At 47.7% G+C, this 13,042-nt stretch overlaps 2 protein-coding genes across 2 annotated transcripts; both read left to right on the top strand.

The window, feature by feature from the left end:
• The first annotated feature begins 1,626 nt into the window (after window positions 1-1,626).
• LOC137920275 (uncharacterized) lies at window positions 1,627-4,698 on the top strand. Its single transcript, XM_068763560.1, has one exon. The coding sequence runs from the start codon at window positions 1,672-1,674 to the stop codon at window positions 4,435-4,437; it is 2,766 nt and encodes a 921-aa protein (XP_068619661.1). The 5' UTR covers window positions 1,627-1,671; the 3' UTR covers window positions 4,438-4,698.
• A 1,120-nt stretch (window positions 4,699-5,818) lies between these two features.
• On the top strand, window positions 5,819-8,497 carry LOC137920435 (uncharacterized). The gene is made up of 6 exons (XM_068763801.1): window positions 5,819-5,897; window positions 6,226-6,374; window positions 7,338-7,407; window positions 7,738-7,841; window positions 8,194-8,252; window positions 8,416-8,497. Exons 1-6 carry the CDS (start codon window positions 5,819-5,821, stop codon window positions 8,495-8,497), a joined length of 543 nt encoding a protein of 180 aa, XP_068619902.1.
• Window positions 8,498-13,042: the final 4,545 nt, after the last annotated feature.

Genomic DNA, 13,042 nt, shown 5'->3' with positions numbered 1-13,042 from the left:
TCCCTGTTTGCTCGCCGCTCGGTGCCAACCCGCGGAGCACGGGCTAGAACCAATGATGACATATCATAAAAAATTTGAAATGTCTAAAATGATGTCTATATTTATTTAAAACTTTTTGTCGAGTCGCGCTTGCAGCTCACCGCAGTACCCGGCGTGCTGCAGCAGCGCTTGCCGCAGTGGCTTAGCGTAGTTGGCAGACGGCCGTGTGCCCGGGCTGACGGCTGCGCTTGGTTTGCAGCGCCGGCATGCGGCGGCGCGGCTCGGCGTCGCCCGGCCTGCTGCGGCGCCGCTACTCCGCGCCCGAGGCCGTCATGCGCAGGTGCGCCGCCGCCGCTTAACTAGACGTGTCCTTTGACATCTGCTGTTCTGATAAAAAGGGTAGAGTCGCGCGCTCGCACCGCACGTCGGCGTAAAGCAGTGGTGGGTTCCTTCTGCTTCAAGTAATACGCTGCGGCGGCGCGTGGCGCTGTCGCTTCAGTTCCAAACATGTCCGTGATTATTCTGTTTATATTTAATAGAATCAGGCGTTACCTTGCGGAAGTCCATCCTAAGTAAAAAAAGGACCAATATTTAGCCACTTCCGCACATGCAGTGGTAGTCGTGCAACAAAGTGCACCGCCCGCCAGCCCGCTGATAAGTGCGTATGCGGCAAACAATGCGAATTACACAACTGCCACCGTTAAACCACTCAACACGTGTTTCACCTCTCCACGGGGCATCTTCGGGAGTTATGTTACACCGATTAGTGCCAAACACAGAGTCGTTATTAAAAAATTCATTCTGTCCACTGAAAATGTAATAATCGAATATCCTTCGTTAGCATACTTTCTTGAAACTCTAAAACATTCGTTATAGTAGTAATGCGTATAGTGTTTATTCTCTTGCCTGGATAGAGTAAGTCCTTATCGAGACGCACCCGTCGCCAAGCGCTGGCCGGTTGTGGTCATCAGAACTGCGGCACCGCTGGCGCTACGCGTGAAAGATTGTACCCGTGAGCACAGCGCGCACGCGCAGCTCGCGACCCGGGTCTTATACGGGCATGCGGCGGGGGGCGGCGGGAGCGGCGGGTGCACCGGGCGCCTCGGTCCGCTGCCGCGCTGCGCGCACACGCCCCGTCACGCCGTTGATAACACTCTTTGTTTCCGAACTGGATTTCTTCTAACATCACAACCATATTCACCATTCAGTCCAAAGACTATTTGGTTTCCTTCACGGCCGCGCCTTTTCAATAGTATTAAATGAAATAAATATTCTGAAATCAACGGCACGGATTGGTTCAATCAAATACGCTCTGTATTATTTTGAATGCTATAGGAGATATTGATATCTACGACAATAATTCAGTACGCTACATTCAACTGTTTGACATTGGTCTCCAGATACCGGCTGACGCAGCTGAGTGGCGAGGAGGCGCGGCGCGCGGCCGAGCGGTGTGTGTGCGGGGCGCGGGGCGCCGAGGACTGCGGGGCAGCGGACGGGGCGAGGGGCGCGCGGCGCGACGTCATGCGGCGCTCGGCGCTGCTGCGGCGGCTGCAGGGGGGCGCCGCATGCCGCTCGCTTGACGCGTCACGCGCCGAGCTGCGGCCCGCTTCCGCGCCAAGCGCTTCGGGACACACGTCCCCACAGCGGCCGCGCCCGGACTCAGTCCCGCTCTCCTTTTGCGGTACTTCGATGTCGCCTTGCCCCGCGGGCTGCGAGCGCTTGAGCCACGGAGACGAACCGATCTCTTCTCGAGTCGTCGCGAACGTTCTCGCCGTGTCCACTTCGGAGTCCGATTATAAGGATTCGACCGATGCCGATACTCTTCGCTGCACAATGTCGTCCTGCGCGGCGACCGAGTCCACCGTCCCTATCGAAGGCGACGCTAGTTGCGGCGCAGAGGATCTCTTCGTCGACTCGTCGGAGCCGTGTTCAACTTCAGGCTGTACCGCGCAGGAGACGGTTCGCCCCAAGGTGGGCTCGGGTGGCGAAAGCGCTGAAACTGTCGGCGCGGACAGTAGGACTAGTGAAGAAACAACGAGCCTCCACGACGCGTCCGGCGACGTGCTGCCGTTCGACCGACCTCTAGCGCTGGAAACGCCGGCTTACGATATTCTCGAGATCGTTGTGTCCGAAACGTTGAACACGGTCAGCGGTCCGCTGTCTAAAGCCGATTTCACCGATACGTCGCCGACGCTCCCGAACGGAACCCCGCCAGGGAGGCACCGGGGCATCGGCGAGGCTGGCAAGGGAAATATCGACGAGTACGTTTCCAACATATTAGTAGAAAGCTTGAATTCGCTAACCGATCAGTTGGAATCCATGAATGCGGCCATCGCCGCGCCGAACAAAATGAGTATTATCGAAAAAGAAATCAAAGTGAAACTGCAAAACGCCGGCGTCAACACCATCGTGCACTTAAGCCCCACGTCCAACAACCAAATAATTTTCGGGCACGCGGAGCTGTGCAGCGGCAGCGCACCTTCTCCCGCCGGCCGCTACGAGCTGTCCAGCGCCTGCGACGAGCTGCCCAGCACTCGCAAGGAGCTGCCCAGCGTTGACAGCGCGCGCGAGCTTTCCTCAGCTGAAAGCCGCGCGCCCGTCGCGCCCACTCCGCACGTCAACAGGGCGGTTCTGCAGCAGATACAAAAACTATTCCGGGAAGATTTGGACAGAGTGGAACCGGAAGCGCGCTATACCGACGAATGTTCACCGAGCATTTCTCATGTAGAGGTATCGAACGTAGACGTGTATATCGACGAGCAGGGGGCGTCCTCGGGGAGTACGCGTGGCGCGGACTCGCGGCTCGGGGCGGAGGGGGCGCAGATAAAGGCAGGGACGCGCCCCCTCGGCGGAGTTGGTGCGGCCAACTACTACGATAGTACGTGCGAAGACGCGATCGTGCCGCGCTTCTCGGCATTCCCTCATACGGAGTCGATGGAGGTAAACACTTCGTCTTCGGATGACGCCGAAGCAATCGGTTCCGGATGCACCAGCCTCGTGGACAGTTTGGACGATCCCAACTCCCCGCGTTCCGTGATGCTCCGCAGAGCGACCGGCGGCAGCAGGCGGAGCGAGTTAGTGCGCTCCGCAATCGACGTCCTGGACTTGCTGCCGGAGGACGCTTATAAACCCGAGAGTGCGGCCGTGAAGGACAAAGGGGAATCCTTTTTCGTGACGATCAAAGACGACCGCTGCGAGTGTGACCGCGAAAAGAAAGACATAGTCGTAGCCGAGCACATGCCGGATACCATAAAGCAACGGCTGTACAGACGGCATAAGAAGCGGGAGCTACGCATGGAGTGCGCGCGCCGCGTCAGGGTGAAGCAGCTCCGCAGGGAGGTGGAACAGCAGCGCCGGGGTCACCTGCGCAGCTCCAGAGAGGAGACGGAGCGCGAGTGCGAGCTCCTGCTCGATGCACTGCTACGAGAGATTATTTCGAAAATTGCTCAAGATGAGATTAAACACATGCGCATCAAACAGAAATCCGTCGTGATGGTGTCGGCCAAGTCTGAATCACTATCCAAGAAGAACAAAAAGAAAGACGCAGAAATAAATAATAACATTAAGAAAATATCTAAGGCCGGACACAAGGATACCGATAAAAATTATCATAAAGAGAAATTTCAAATTCGCGGAAAACTTTCTCTGCAAACTTGTCCTCCTCTTGCGACCGAAGAGAGTAACCCTAAAAGGATTTATCAAAAGTCAGAAATACACGACGGTAAAAAATGCATCGAGATATTAGAGATTTTGGAATACATCAGCAGCTCCGCTAGCTCTCCGGAGACAGGAAACTCCGACGACAGCCAAAGTGCCGTGCAAAAGAAATCGCGAATACCCGTCCCGGTGCCGGAGCGCGCGGGCTCCCAGAAAACTGGCAAGAGCGGCTCCTGTCCCCAGCAGCAGCGGCGCGGCGGCGCCAGCCCCGAGCGCCCGGCGGCGGCGGCGCCCGTCTGCGAGTCGAGGTCGCGCTCCAACTCTCTCCGCTTCAGGCGCGTGTTTGACGTCATACCCGAGGAGAGAGTCAGCGCAAGCGCGGAGGAGGCGCGCGTGCTCTCCACGGGGGTCACGACGTCGAGTCGAATCAGTGCTGACTCTCGTGACGGAAGCGATTTGAAATTCGATACATATCGGTTTAATAGCAAAGAAACGAGGAGTGTGGCCACTTCACCGGTGCCTGGCCTTGACACTCGTCGCGGTGTGCCCTCACAAAAGAGCGGCTTGTCTCCAGGTAATCCGCTGCATAGAACTGCAGGCACCAGCCCCATCAGAAATTTCACAATGTCCACACAGACACCGCTGCCAAGACGGAAAAGTTTCGTGAACCGGCAACACAACGTCGAGCTACCCGCGCCACGCCCTCCGCGTCCGCTGCGCCCGCCGCCAGGTACGGCCCGCTCATGCGCTCCGCCGCTGTTGGCCCGCTCCACCGCTTCTGCCGTTCCCGTAGAGTAGCACAGCACGTACAAACCGTCGCACCCAGGAAACCACTTCAGCTCCTTGTGGAAAGCACTGTCCGAATGATGTAAATAAACAATTAGCACAGAACCTTGTTTCATTGTTAAGAAGGCGTGCGAGGCGGATGCCAGGAGAGGTGGGGGGAGCGCGGGGAGGCGGAGGCGCGGCTGCCGCGCTGCCCGGCGAGCGCAGCTGAGCGCGCGGACAGCGGCGCCTCCAGTTCCAGCTCCAGCGATGCCAGCGGGCAGCCGGCGCGCGCCTGGACGCACGCACGTCGCCGCCGCCGCGCCGCGCCCGACGGAGGTAGGTACGCGTACCGCCAACCTGCTGCCGGTCACGTACCATCCACTCACTTTATCCTTTGATGCCGATTAAATTGTAAGATGTGAACATTTTCACAGCTCACCGATCGAGCCTTTCCAATTTGTTTACGATACTCACACACGAATCGAACGAACCTGCTACAAAGGCAACGATTACACTTTGTATATCTTTCCTGCCGGACAAGCATAGCTCTCAATATAGATCATTCACTCTCAAAGTTGATAGTTAAAGAGGCAAAGCTATGCTATAGCTATGTCTAAAATTTAGTTTAGAAGACTAATTTAATTTAAGAGTTTTTTTTTGTAATTATGGATATACCGGTTACCTCTGACCTTTATTCTCCTCGCCTCCCCTTCGGTTTCCGGCAAAAACACTTTGCACTGGTTAAGCTTTTGTACTTGTTTCGGAGCGGGATATCTTCTAGACAGACATAAGACATCCTTCTCTCTAGGGTAAGGAAAAGATTATGTGGGGTTTCTACTTACTAAACCCCCTCGGTGGTCATTCTCTTTACCTTGGGTAGGGCTGCCGAATCGTCTACAGAATTCGCAGTGGCTTCTCGGCACTATGCCGCGACACATCACTGGAGCTGAATCGACCCCGTCGTCCGCGCTATGCCGCAGCTATAGCCGCCTTCAGTGCCCGCGAACTGGATGCTGTTTTAGTAGCCTCGTACGACAGGCAAGGGATAATTCAGCCCTATTTCAATGGACCCGGGTTAAAGGGTTTGGCACTAAACTATATCGCAAACTGAACAAGCATACGAGGTATAATAGGAATACGGTCACTAATTTTATTGCGAACAAAGTATTAAATTCACATTGAAATACTCTCCTTGGCTAGCGAAGCACTAATGCCAACGTTTATTCCACGACAGGAAGCACTTATGAAATGCTTCTTTCGAAAGACCCTTCAGCTACTCCGTCGTAGCTCTTTCAATGTAGGGAATTGTGTTGAAACGATTTGGATTTTTGGGAGTAACCAGAAATCACATGTCACTAATTCACACATTTTTTTCCCAAAAACTTGTGGATCAGCAGCGGTGTGTGGCACCATGCATTGTCTTGCTGATGTAACTGTTGGCTCATTTTCTTACTCCGTACTCCATCTCGCAAACGTTGCAGTAAGCCCTGGTAAAGTTCACAGTCTACTACACTTTTGTTTCACGGTCATACCCATATGCCCAACTTTCATGTCTAGTTACGCATCATTTTGGCCATCCGAACATTAGTTAGAATTTGCCATACGACAATATTTATTATATCATACCATACCATAATCTAAATAGTTTTCCCCCAAAAAACACTGAAAATTAATCACTGCTAAGACGGTTCTGCTGAGTGGTTCTACCGCGCGCACCTACGATATTGCTATGTAAAGTCTAAAGGCGTCGCAGCGCTGCACTAGAGCGCTGGCCGCGAAAACCGCCGCAAGCCGTTGGTTCACTGGCGCTGTGCGCAGGGCGCTGGGCGGTGACGGTGGCGGGCTCATGCGCGGCCGTGCTGCCGGCCGACGTGGAGATGCGACTGCGCTTCCCGGAGGGGCGCGCCCGGGGCCAGCGCGCCCGCCAGCTGCCGCCCACGCCCGCCCCGCCGCCGCTCCGCAACGCAGTACGTCCGTCCCACATACTTTAATTGTCAAACAGCGGTGGCAAGTTTGTCCTCTTCTTTCCAACCGATAGACGACCACTTGTAGGCATGGCACGGCATTGACCTCCCTCACGGATCGCCGCGCCCGGGGACTTCCCGCGACCTTAACTAAGTTGTTTGTGTTGTCTTCCACGATCTCAGCTATTGCTATTGGGACGATATCATCGGCAAACCGAAGGTGAGCGACGTACTCACCACGGAGGCCGTGGCAACTGCCAGGGCGCGCTGGTGCACGAGTACTTTTACTTTTTCAATAATAATATTTAATAGAATATGGAAACGAAGTTCATTGGGGTACATCTGATCATTAATAACATGTTGTTTATGGACCATAAATTAAATTTATTTGAAAAACAGTGACAGACACATGGTAAATACCAAAAACAAAACAAACCTTTAACGCCTAAAATATCTTCCGTTTCTTAGGCATGCATCAAAAAAAAAGTTGAAGAATATTATTAAGTAAATTCTATTGTAGTATTAAATAATTTTTAGTTGATTACAAAGCGTGGAACTTGGTTAATTGGCTCATTTGCACAATAGATGTTGTAATGTACACGTGCAAAATTGTTAAATTTCATTTATAACAGCAACTGTTGACTTTCTGCGCGACTGTTCTCATCAGATAAGCGTCCCGACCCGGTAGTAGCTTACAGCTTGTATTGTTAATTAAAGGTGCAAGCAAATTATTGGACGGTTCAAAAGTCCCGAGTAAAGATATTTCGATTTCGATCCGCGGCGCGGGAGTGCTTACATTTACGTACATTGGGCTACAAAGCGTCACGAATGCAAGGAACACCACGCATCGCGTACATTAACGGCGGAGGTTACAAATATTCGAGGAATATGGGGACCAACGGGCTGAGCTCTGGCGCACGCCCATGTGTTTGTTTTTACTTAGTTTAATTAAAATACCTCGGGCAGGTGGCCGGCGACGAACGCGTGGGCCCTGCGCCGGGCCGCTTCTCGCTCACACTGAAGAAGGAAGCCTCGGGTGAGCCGCTCGTTGGTACCGCACGCGTGCACTTGCCCCTCCCGGCGCACTACTGCCCCTCTCCCCCCCGGCACGCCAGCGTGAGCGCTAGTGCTGTTGCATCGTGCACGTGGCGTTGGATATATTCTTCTCAGTTTGTTTAACCCGCAGATTTAAGGAGACTGCCCGATATTCCAGCGCCGCGCTGGCACTGTGCTGTGCGAGCTCTTGTGCTCGCAGCTTCAGTGCTGAGGGTGCAGCTGCATCAACAAGCATCGCTTACAAATATTACGAACAGCTTTCTGGTCTTGCTTTAACTCTTTCATACACACAGACGTTCCTTTTTTGTAGACTCTTCAGTTCTTGCGTCTAAGAGCGTGAAGAAGTCGACGGAGGTGTTGCCCGACGTTGAGACCTTTCGAGCTTCTCGCAGCAAAACGAAGAGTTCGCTTAAGGTAAAGCATTGTCACGTGTCCCGGCGGCTCCTCGACGAACAGCGCGCGCGCGCCGCACAGTTACAGCTCAGAGATGCGAAGTCGCGTCAGTCTGAAACGCTCGTGGACAGCTCTGCGACCGACGTCTTCTGGAGTAGCCACTGAGCGCACTCGTGGCTCCTTTACACACGCGGGATGAGCCAAGCGAGTCTGTTTTCAGTTTGCAACTCTAGAGGCATCATACTTGACCATACCTCCCCTTAAATAACAGAGATAATGTGCTTATTAGTGTGATGCTGACCGGAGCGATGCACCGCGCAGTGCGCTGCTCCGGTTCTAGCGTATATTGAGATCCAGAAGGCGGTTGTTTCAGATGCGTCGCGGTTACTCCCTACACTGCTGGCTTCCAGACGACCTGTCCACACCGATCAGGTACAACTGCCAGACTAAGCCTTTTATTATTTAAGTTTGTACGTCTCGTTTTATTGCGCTCTGTTAGACATAACAGAAGACTTATACTCGAATTAAGAATCTCTTGAAAGAGAAATTTTGCACCGGTTGTTCACGCACCGAGTTTGCTGTGGTCTGTGCGCAGGGCCAGTGAAGGACTGTCGGTGTCGGGCGCCGCCATCGTGCCGGAGCGCAAGCCACGCGTCGCCGCCCGGCGCCGCTACTGAACCAATAAATAAATAACCTGACTCTTCGTTTCATTTGTAGCCACCAACAAAACCCGCAAGCGCCCCACAATATCAATTACAATTTTTTATTTATTGTTAAATTATATAATACCGTTGTTGAAGGCCACTGCACAGCCGTTTAGTTTAAATTTTTTTACGGTCAACCATTATATACTTTAGACCATATTTTGTAACACAGAAAGGCATTTTTTTAAAATTAATAGATTTATAATATAAGATATCTATACTTGGCTGGAAAAACTTGCTACGTTTTTTGAATGAATGTTCTTTGAATAAAATTTTAAAATCTTTGATTTTATTAGAACAGTTTTTTTTTTCATTTTCGTTTTGGTAATGTACGTTGGTGCCATTTCGTTAGATGTATTTTTATAATATATAGCTACTTCCGCTATACTACATGATACATAGCGATAGGTAGCTATATATTAGTCCTTTTCTTACTTAGGATGGACTTCCGCAAAGTAACGCCTGAATCTATTAGATATTTACGATGTACTTTTGTCACCGCGCAGGTCGCGACGCGGTGTCGTGTACGAAGAAGTTTTGACTGTCCTCCCTTTATGTTAACCTAACACCGCTTTAAGAATTCTGGAACGACCGAAACAGGTGGCAATTTCTTTAGTGGAAATTATCATCTTCCAGTCAAACTTTCTTCATTTTTGCCGAGCGGCTAAACGTGTGTGTGCTCTGGCGTTATGATGATGAAAGAACACACATCCTCTATTGATAAATTCCGGGCGTATTTTTACATGTTTTTGCCCTAACTTCATCAGTTGTTGGTAGGAGATGATTCTGCTCCGCAGTAAGCTCATAGCTTATCGCAAGTCATAACCTTACGGCGAAAGTCACTTGGGGTCTCAATAGTGGGATAATAAGAACTATAAACGTCTATCGTCATCTTGACTGGGTGAAAGTCGCAATTATTGTGATAGCCGAAACTAATCACCCAATCCTTTTATATCGATTAGACCAAAAGAAAACCGACTTACAAAATATTATTTTGGAAATAAGCCACGTGCATCAATTGCAATTGAAATTATTAACATAATTGCATTGCAATTAAGCCGAACAAGCCTTAATTGGTTTAAAGCAGCATATTTGTACCGCCGTGGTCTAATTTAATTATTTATAAATCCAAGGGATGATTAAATTAGGTGTTAAGAAGTCTTTATGTCTTTTCTATGTTTAATATCAGTATACAAAGGAAAGAGGACCCTCTTGATTTTAACTCTATTCTGGCATTGTAAGGAGATGTGAGAAAAAAACCATCCGGCCTCCGTGCCGCGTTTGATAGTAGATTAAATATACGATCGTACACACACACACACACATATATATATATATATATACGTGTAGTGCACGCGCCATCGACCCGAAGGGTTAAATTTACATTAAGAGAAATCGCTGTCTCGTTGGAAACTGTAGCGCAGTACATAAATAACCGCGTTCTTGCAAATAATAAATCGGTATGCAAAAGCCTCCGCGACCACACACACGCGGGGGGGACGAGGCTGCCCGACCCGTGTGCAACGATTGTGATTGTGATGGTGATGGTGATGACGAGGAGATGGTAATAATGGTAATAATAAAATTTAAAAAAAATACTTTGTTTAAATATTGTAATGGTTTCTTTGTTAGAAGTAAACTTCACAAATATTCAAAACTACATTAAGACATATTTTGCCATAAAAATAAATAAATTAATAAATTGCCTAGGGATTTTTTTTAATAAAGAATGTTGATTAAGTACAAATGAATGTTTAAAAATATGTACGACTCTAAGTAGTTGTTCTTATAATTTTAATATAATAAACTTTATTCGGATCCGAGAGGTCGGCATAAACCACGCCTGGCTGCCAGATACTCGGCCCGAGTGTCGTGGATGGTAACGGTTCATTCACTAATGTCATGGATATTTGATCCGCGAGTGAGTTTTCGAACTCATAACCAGCTGGCACGTTGACTCCCGCAGCGCCGGCACCGCACGCGGCCTGCAGTAGCGTACGTTCAATAAAAGGCCTGCGATCTGACTCACTCTCATCTGGATTTAGCGCTTAGAAGCTGATGACTTTAAAGGTGAATACAAATCTTTATTACATTGTAAAAATGAATCCAATACATTTTTGGTGTTTGTGCTTATGTTACTGTTGAAATTTATGTGTGTACGTGTAATGAATAAATAGTGTAAATATATTGTATTTATTTTTAAGCTCTGAACGAGTCCGCTATAAATGTGACCACGCAAGCCGCGGCGCCATGTCAATAGAGGTGGTCTCAACAGCAGTCAAATGAAACAACGCAGCCCATGGGACTTACTTTATTCCTCAAGGAACTTATTTACGCAGTTTCTTCGTTATTTTCGTTTCTTTATGACTCCCTTGGTTCCGGATAGCTTGCTATTAACTGACTAGTTTCTTATGTTATTTTACTTACTGCAACTAAAACTCCAGTCGAGTCGTCAGTAGGTGCGCTTGCACGCGACCGGTAGGGAAATAGAAAAGATTAAACGTAATCTTATGTTTTCATCACGGAGGACACCATTAGACTTCCGGCATCGATGTTGTACCGTTTATAATGCTGTAGATGGTAGGTAAAAGAAAACAGCAACTCGACAACAAAAGAAAAATATATTTATTTTATTTATTTGTTCAATATCGATACCACTTTGTGGGATTTATTCCTAGGGCTGGTAGACCTTGGAGATGGTGACAATACGAAATCTTTAAACTAAGAATACAATACGTAGCTAAAAAAATAATACAAATTTGCAGCGAATCAAAAAGCGAGAAATATGATACAGCGTTGTCTCTTCCGCACAATGCATGTTGAGGATAACGCCATCTAGTTGTGTCGCTAGCAACTGTATGCAGTTCTATCCAATTTCGTAGTACATTCGATCTAGAGAATTTTCTGTAATATAATTAACACAATGCGGAAATCGAAATTGTGTCCGGAAAAAATTGTTTTAGAGGTTACTAGGCAACATTAACGTAAAAGAAAAGAAAATATATATATTAGTACACAGATCAAATGAAACATTCTTTCAATACGGCAACAAACCTTCGCTTAATATACGAGTATAAAGGCAGTGTTTACGCCGTGATGTGTTTTATACGTACAATTATTCTAATTATCAATACATTTACTTTTTCGAATTCATATTTCACACTCGAAATTTATGTATGTATTACATAAGTAATTTATGTATAAATGTAGCGGTTATTTCCTATATTCCCATCCTTTTCCCACTCACGCATCAATACGCCGAGGGAACAAGCTGTGCTGTGAAGTGGCAACATTGACGCACAGGGTAAAAACCCGACAAAACTTTCTTCCGCCCACCATTTTTGTTTCGCAAACTTTGATACTAACCGCATCCACGCCGCGTGTGTTTTTTTTTACTGTGAAACAGACAATTAATGCTAAAACGAGAATCGAGTTCCGCGCCGCTCTCAGGACTCTGAGAATAAGGAATTAATGCTGACATGGTGAGTTCCTTGGCCCTTGTCTTCCTATCTTACTATTCTCTTTCCTGTTGTAACAAACTCAAGCTACATAATATTTCATACCGCGTAATTTGCACAACCGTCCCACAAATATAGTCCACTTACAGCGTGGTAATATAAAATATTATTTTAATTATATTATTATTAACCCGCAAGCGACCAGTCAGTTTAATACTGGCAAAAGGCAGATAGCTATTAATTTTAGGTTATATCAATATGAAAGTTTAATATTATTATGATAACGCCACCTGTTGTGGTAAATACAAAACTAAAAATAAAAGACAAATACTACTTTGGGTTAGTTCCTCTTGCTAGTGCCGGCGCTGTTCTTGCTCGAGTTAGCGAGGCTCCAATTCAAGTATGGAAGATAACCCTCCATCACGCTAGTACAGTTCCTCTACGCTCGTGCACTATTCATACAAGTCTCAATCGCCACGACATGCACACACATGACACAGTATACTTTTAATAAATAGAATTGACAAGTGCACCGAATACGCATATTTTTTTTCATACTTTAGTATTTTAACGTTAATCAAAAAACGAAAACAAGAAAAAAGAGGCTGCTTTTGCTCTAGAAAGTCGTTTGACTTTACTCTTTATATTTGACAGTTTGTGACGCTAAGCGCCCTCTTGCATGCGATGCGATGTTGTTACGGTCAGTCCATTGTTACGCGTCAATGTATTGTTACCTAGTTTTGTGAAACTTTAATTAAATTACCACCATCGTTTAAACTTATTTAATCCATTTATATAGTCCTCACGCACGCCAACAATTTATGTTTTTTAATTATATTTACGTTTACCCGCGCCATCTACTCGTATATAACAATAACTATTGTTTGGTATTTAATGTAATAAAATGAAATAAATTGAAATAAACCATCTAAAACAAAATTAAATATTATCTGTAGCGAGACAATAAAACGCAACACAAAGAAGTGAGGTAACAACCTAATAAAGAAGTAATTTATGTAAATTTGACAAACGTTTTGCAGGGAGTATCCTCTGAAAGTAT

The sequence above is a fragment of the Battus philenor genome, unplaced genomic scaffold (genome assembly GCF_028537555.1).
Source record: "Battus philenor isolate CCGP_79_NKW_IND1 unplaced genomic scaffold, ilBatPhil1.0.hap1 SCAF_18, whole genome shotgun sequence".
NCBI lineage: Eukaryota > Metazoa > Arthropoda > Insecta > Lepidoptera > Papilionidae > Battus > Battus philenor.
The sequence above is the reverse complement of the archived record's forward strand: the minus strand, read 5'-3'. Positions and strand labels throughout refer to the sequence as shown.

Bases quoted from the DNA above. Each gene is read 5' to 3' on its own strand.
- LOC137920275 (XM_068763560.1), top strand. From the start codon at position 1,672: ATGTCGCCTTGCCCCGCGGGCTGCGAGCGCTTGAGCCACGGAGACGAA.
- LOC137920435 (XM_068763801.1), top strand. From the start codon at position 5,819: ATGCATTGTCTTGCTGATGTAACTGTTGGCTCATTTTCTTACTCCGTA. The intron at 5,898-6,225 runs GTAAAGTTCACA...CGCTGTGCGCAG, and splicing joins AAACGTTGCAGTAAGCCCTG to GGCGCTGGGCGGTGACGGTG. The intron at 7,842-8,193 runs GTAAAGCATTGT...CGGTTGTTTCAG, and splicing joins AAACGAAGAGTTCGCTTAAG to ATGCGTCGCGGTTACTCCCT.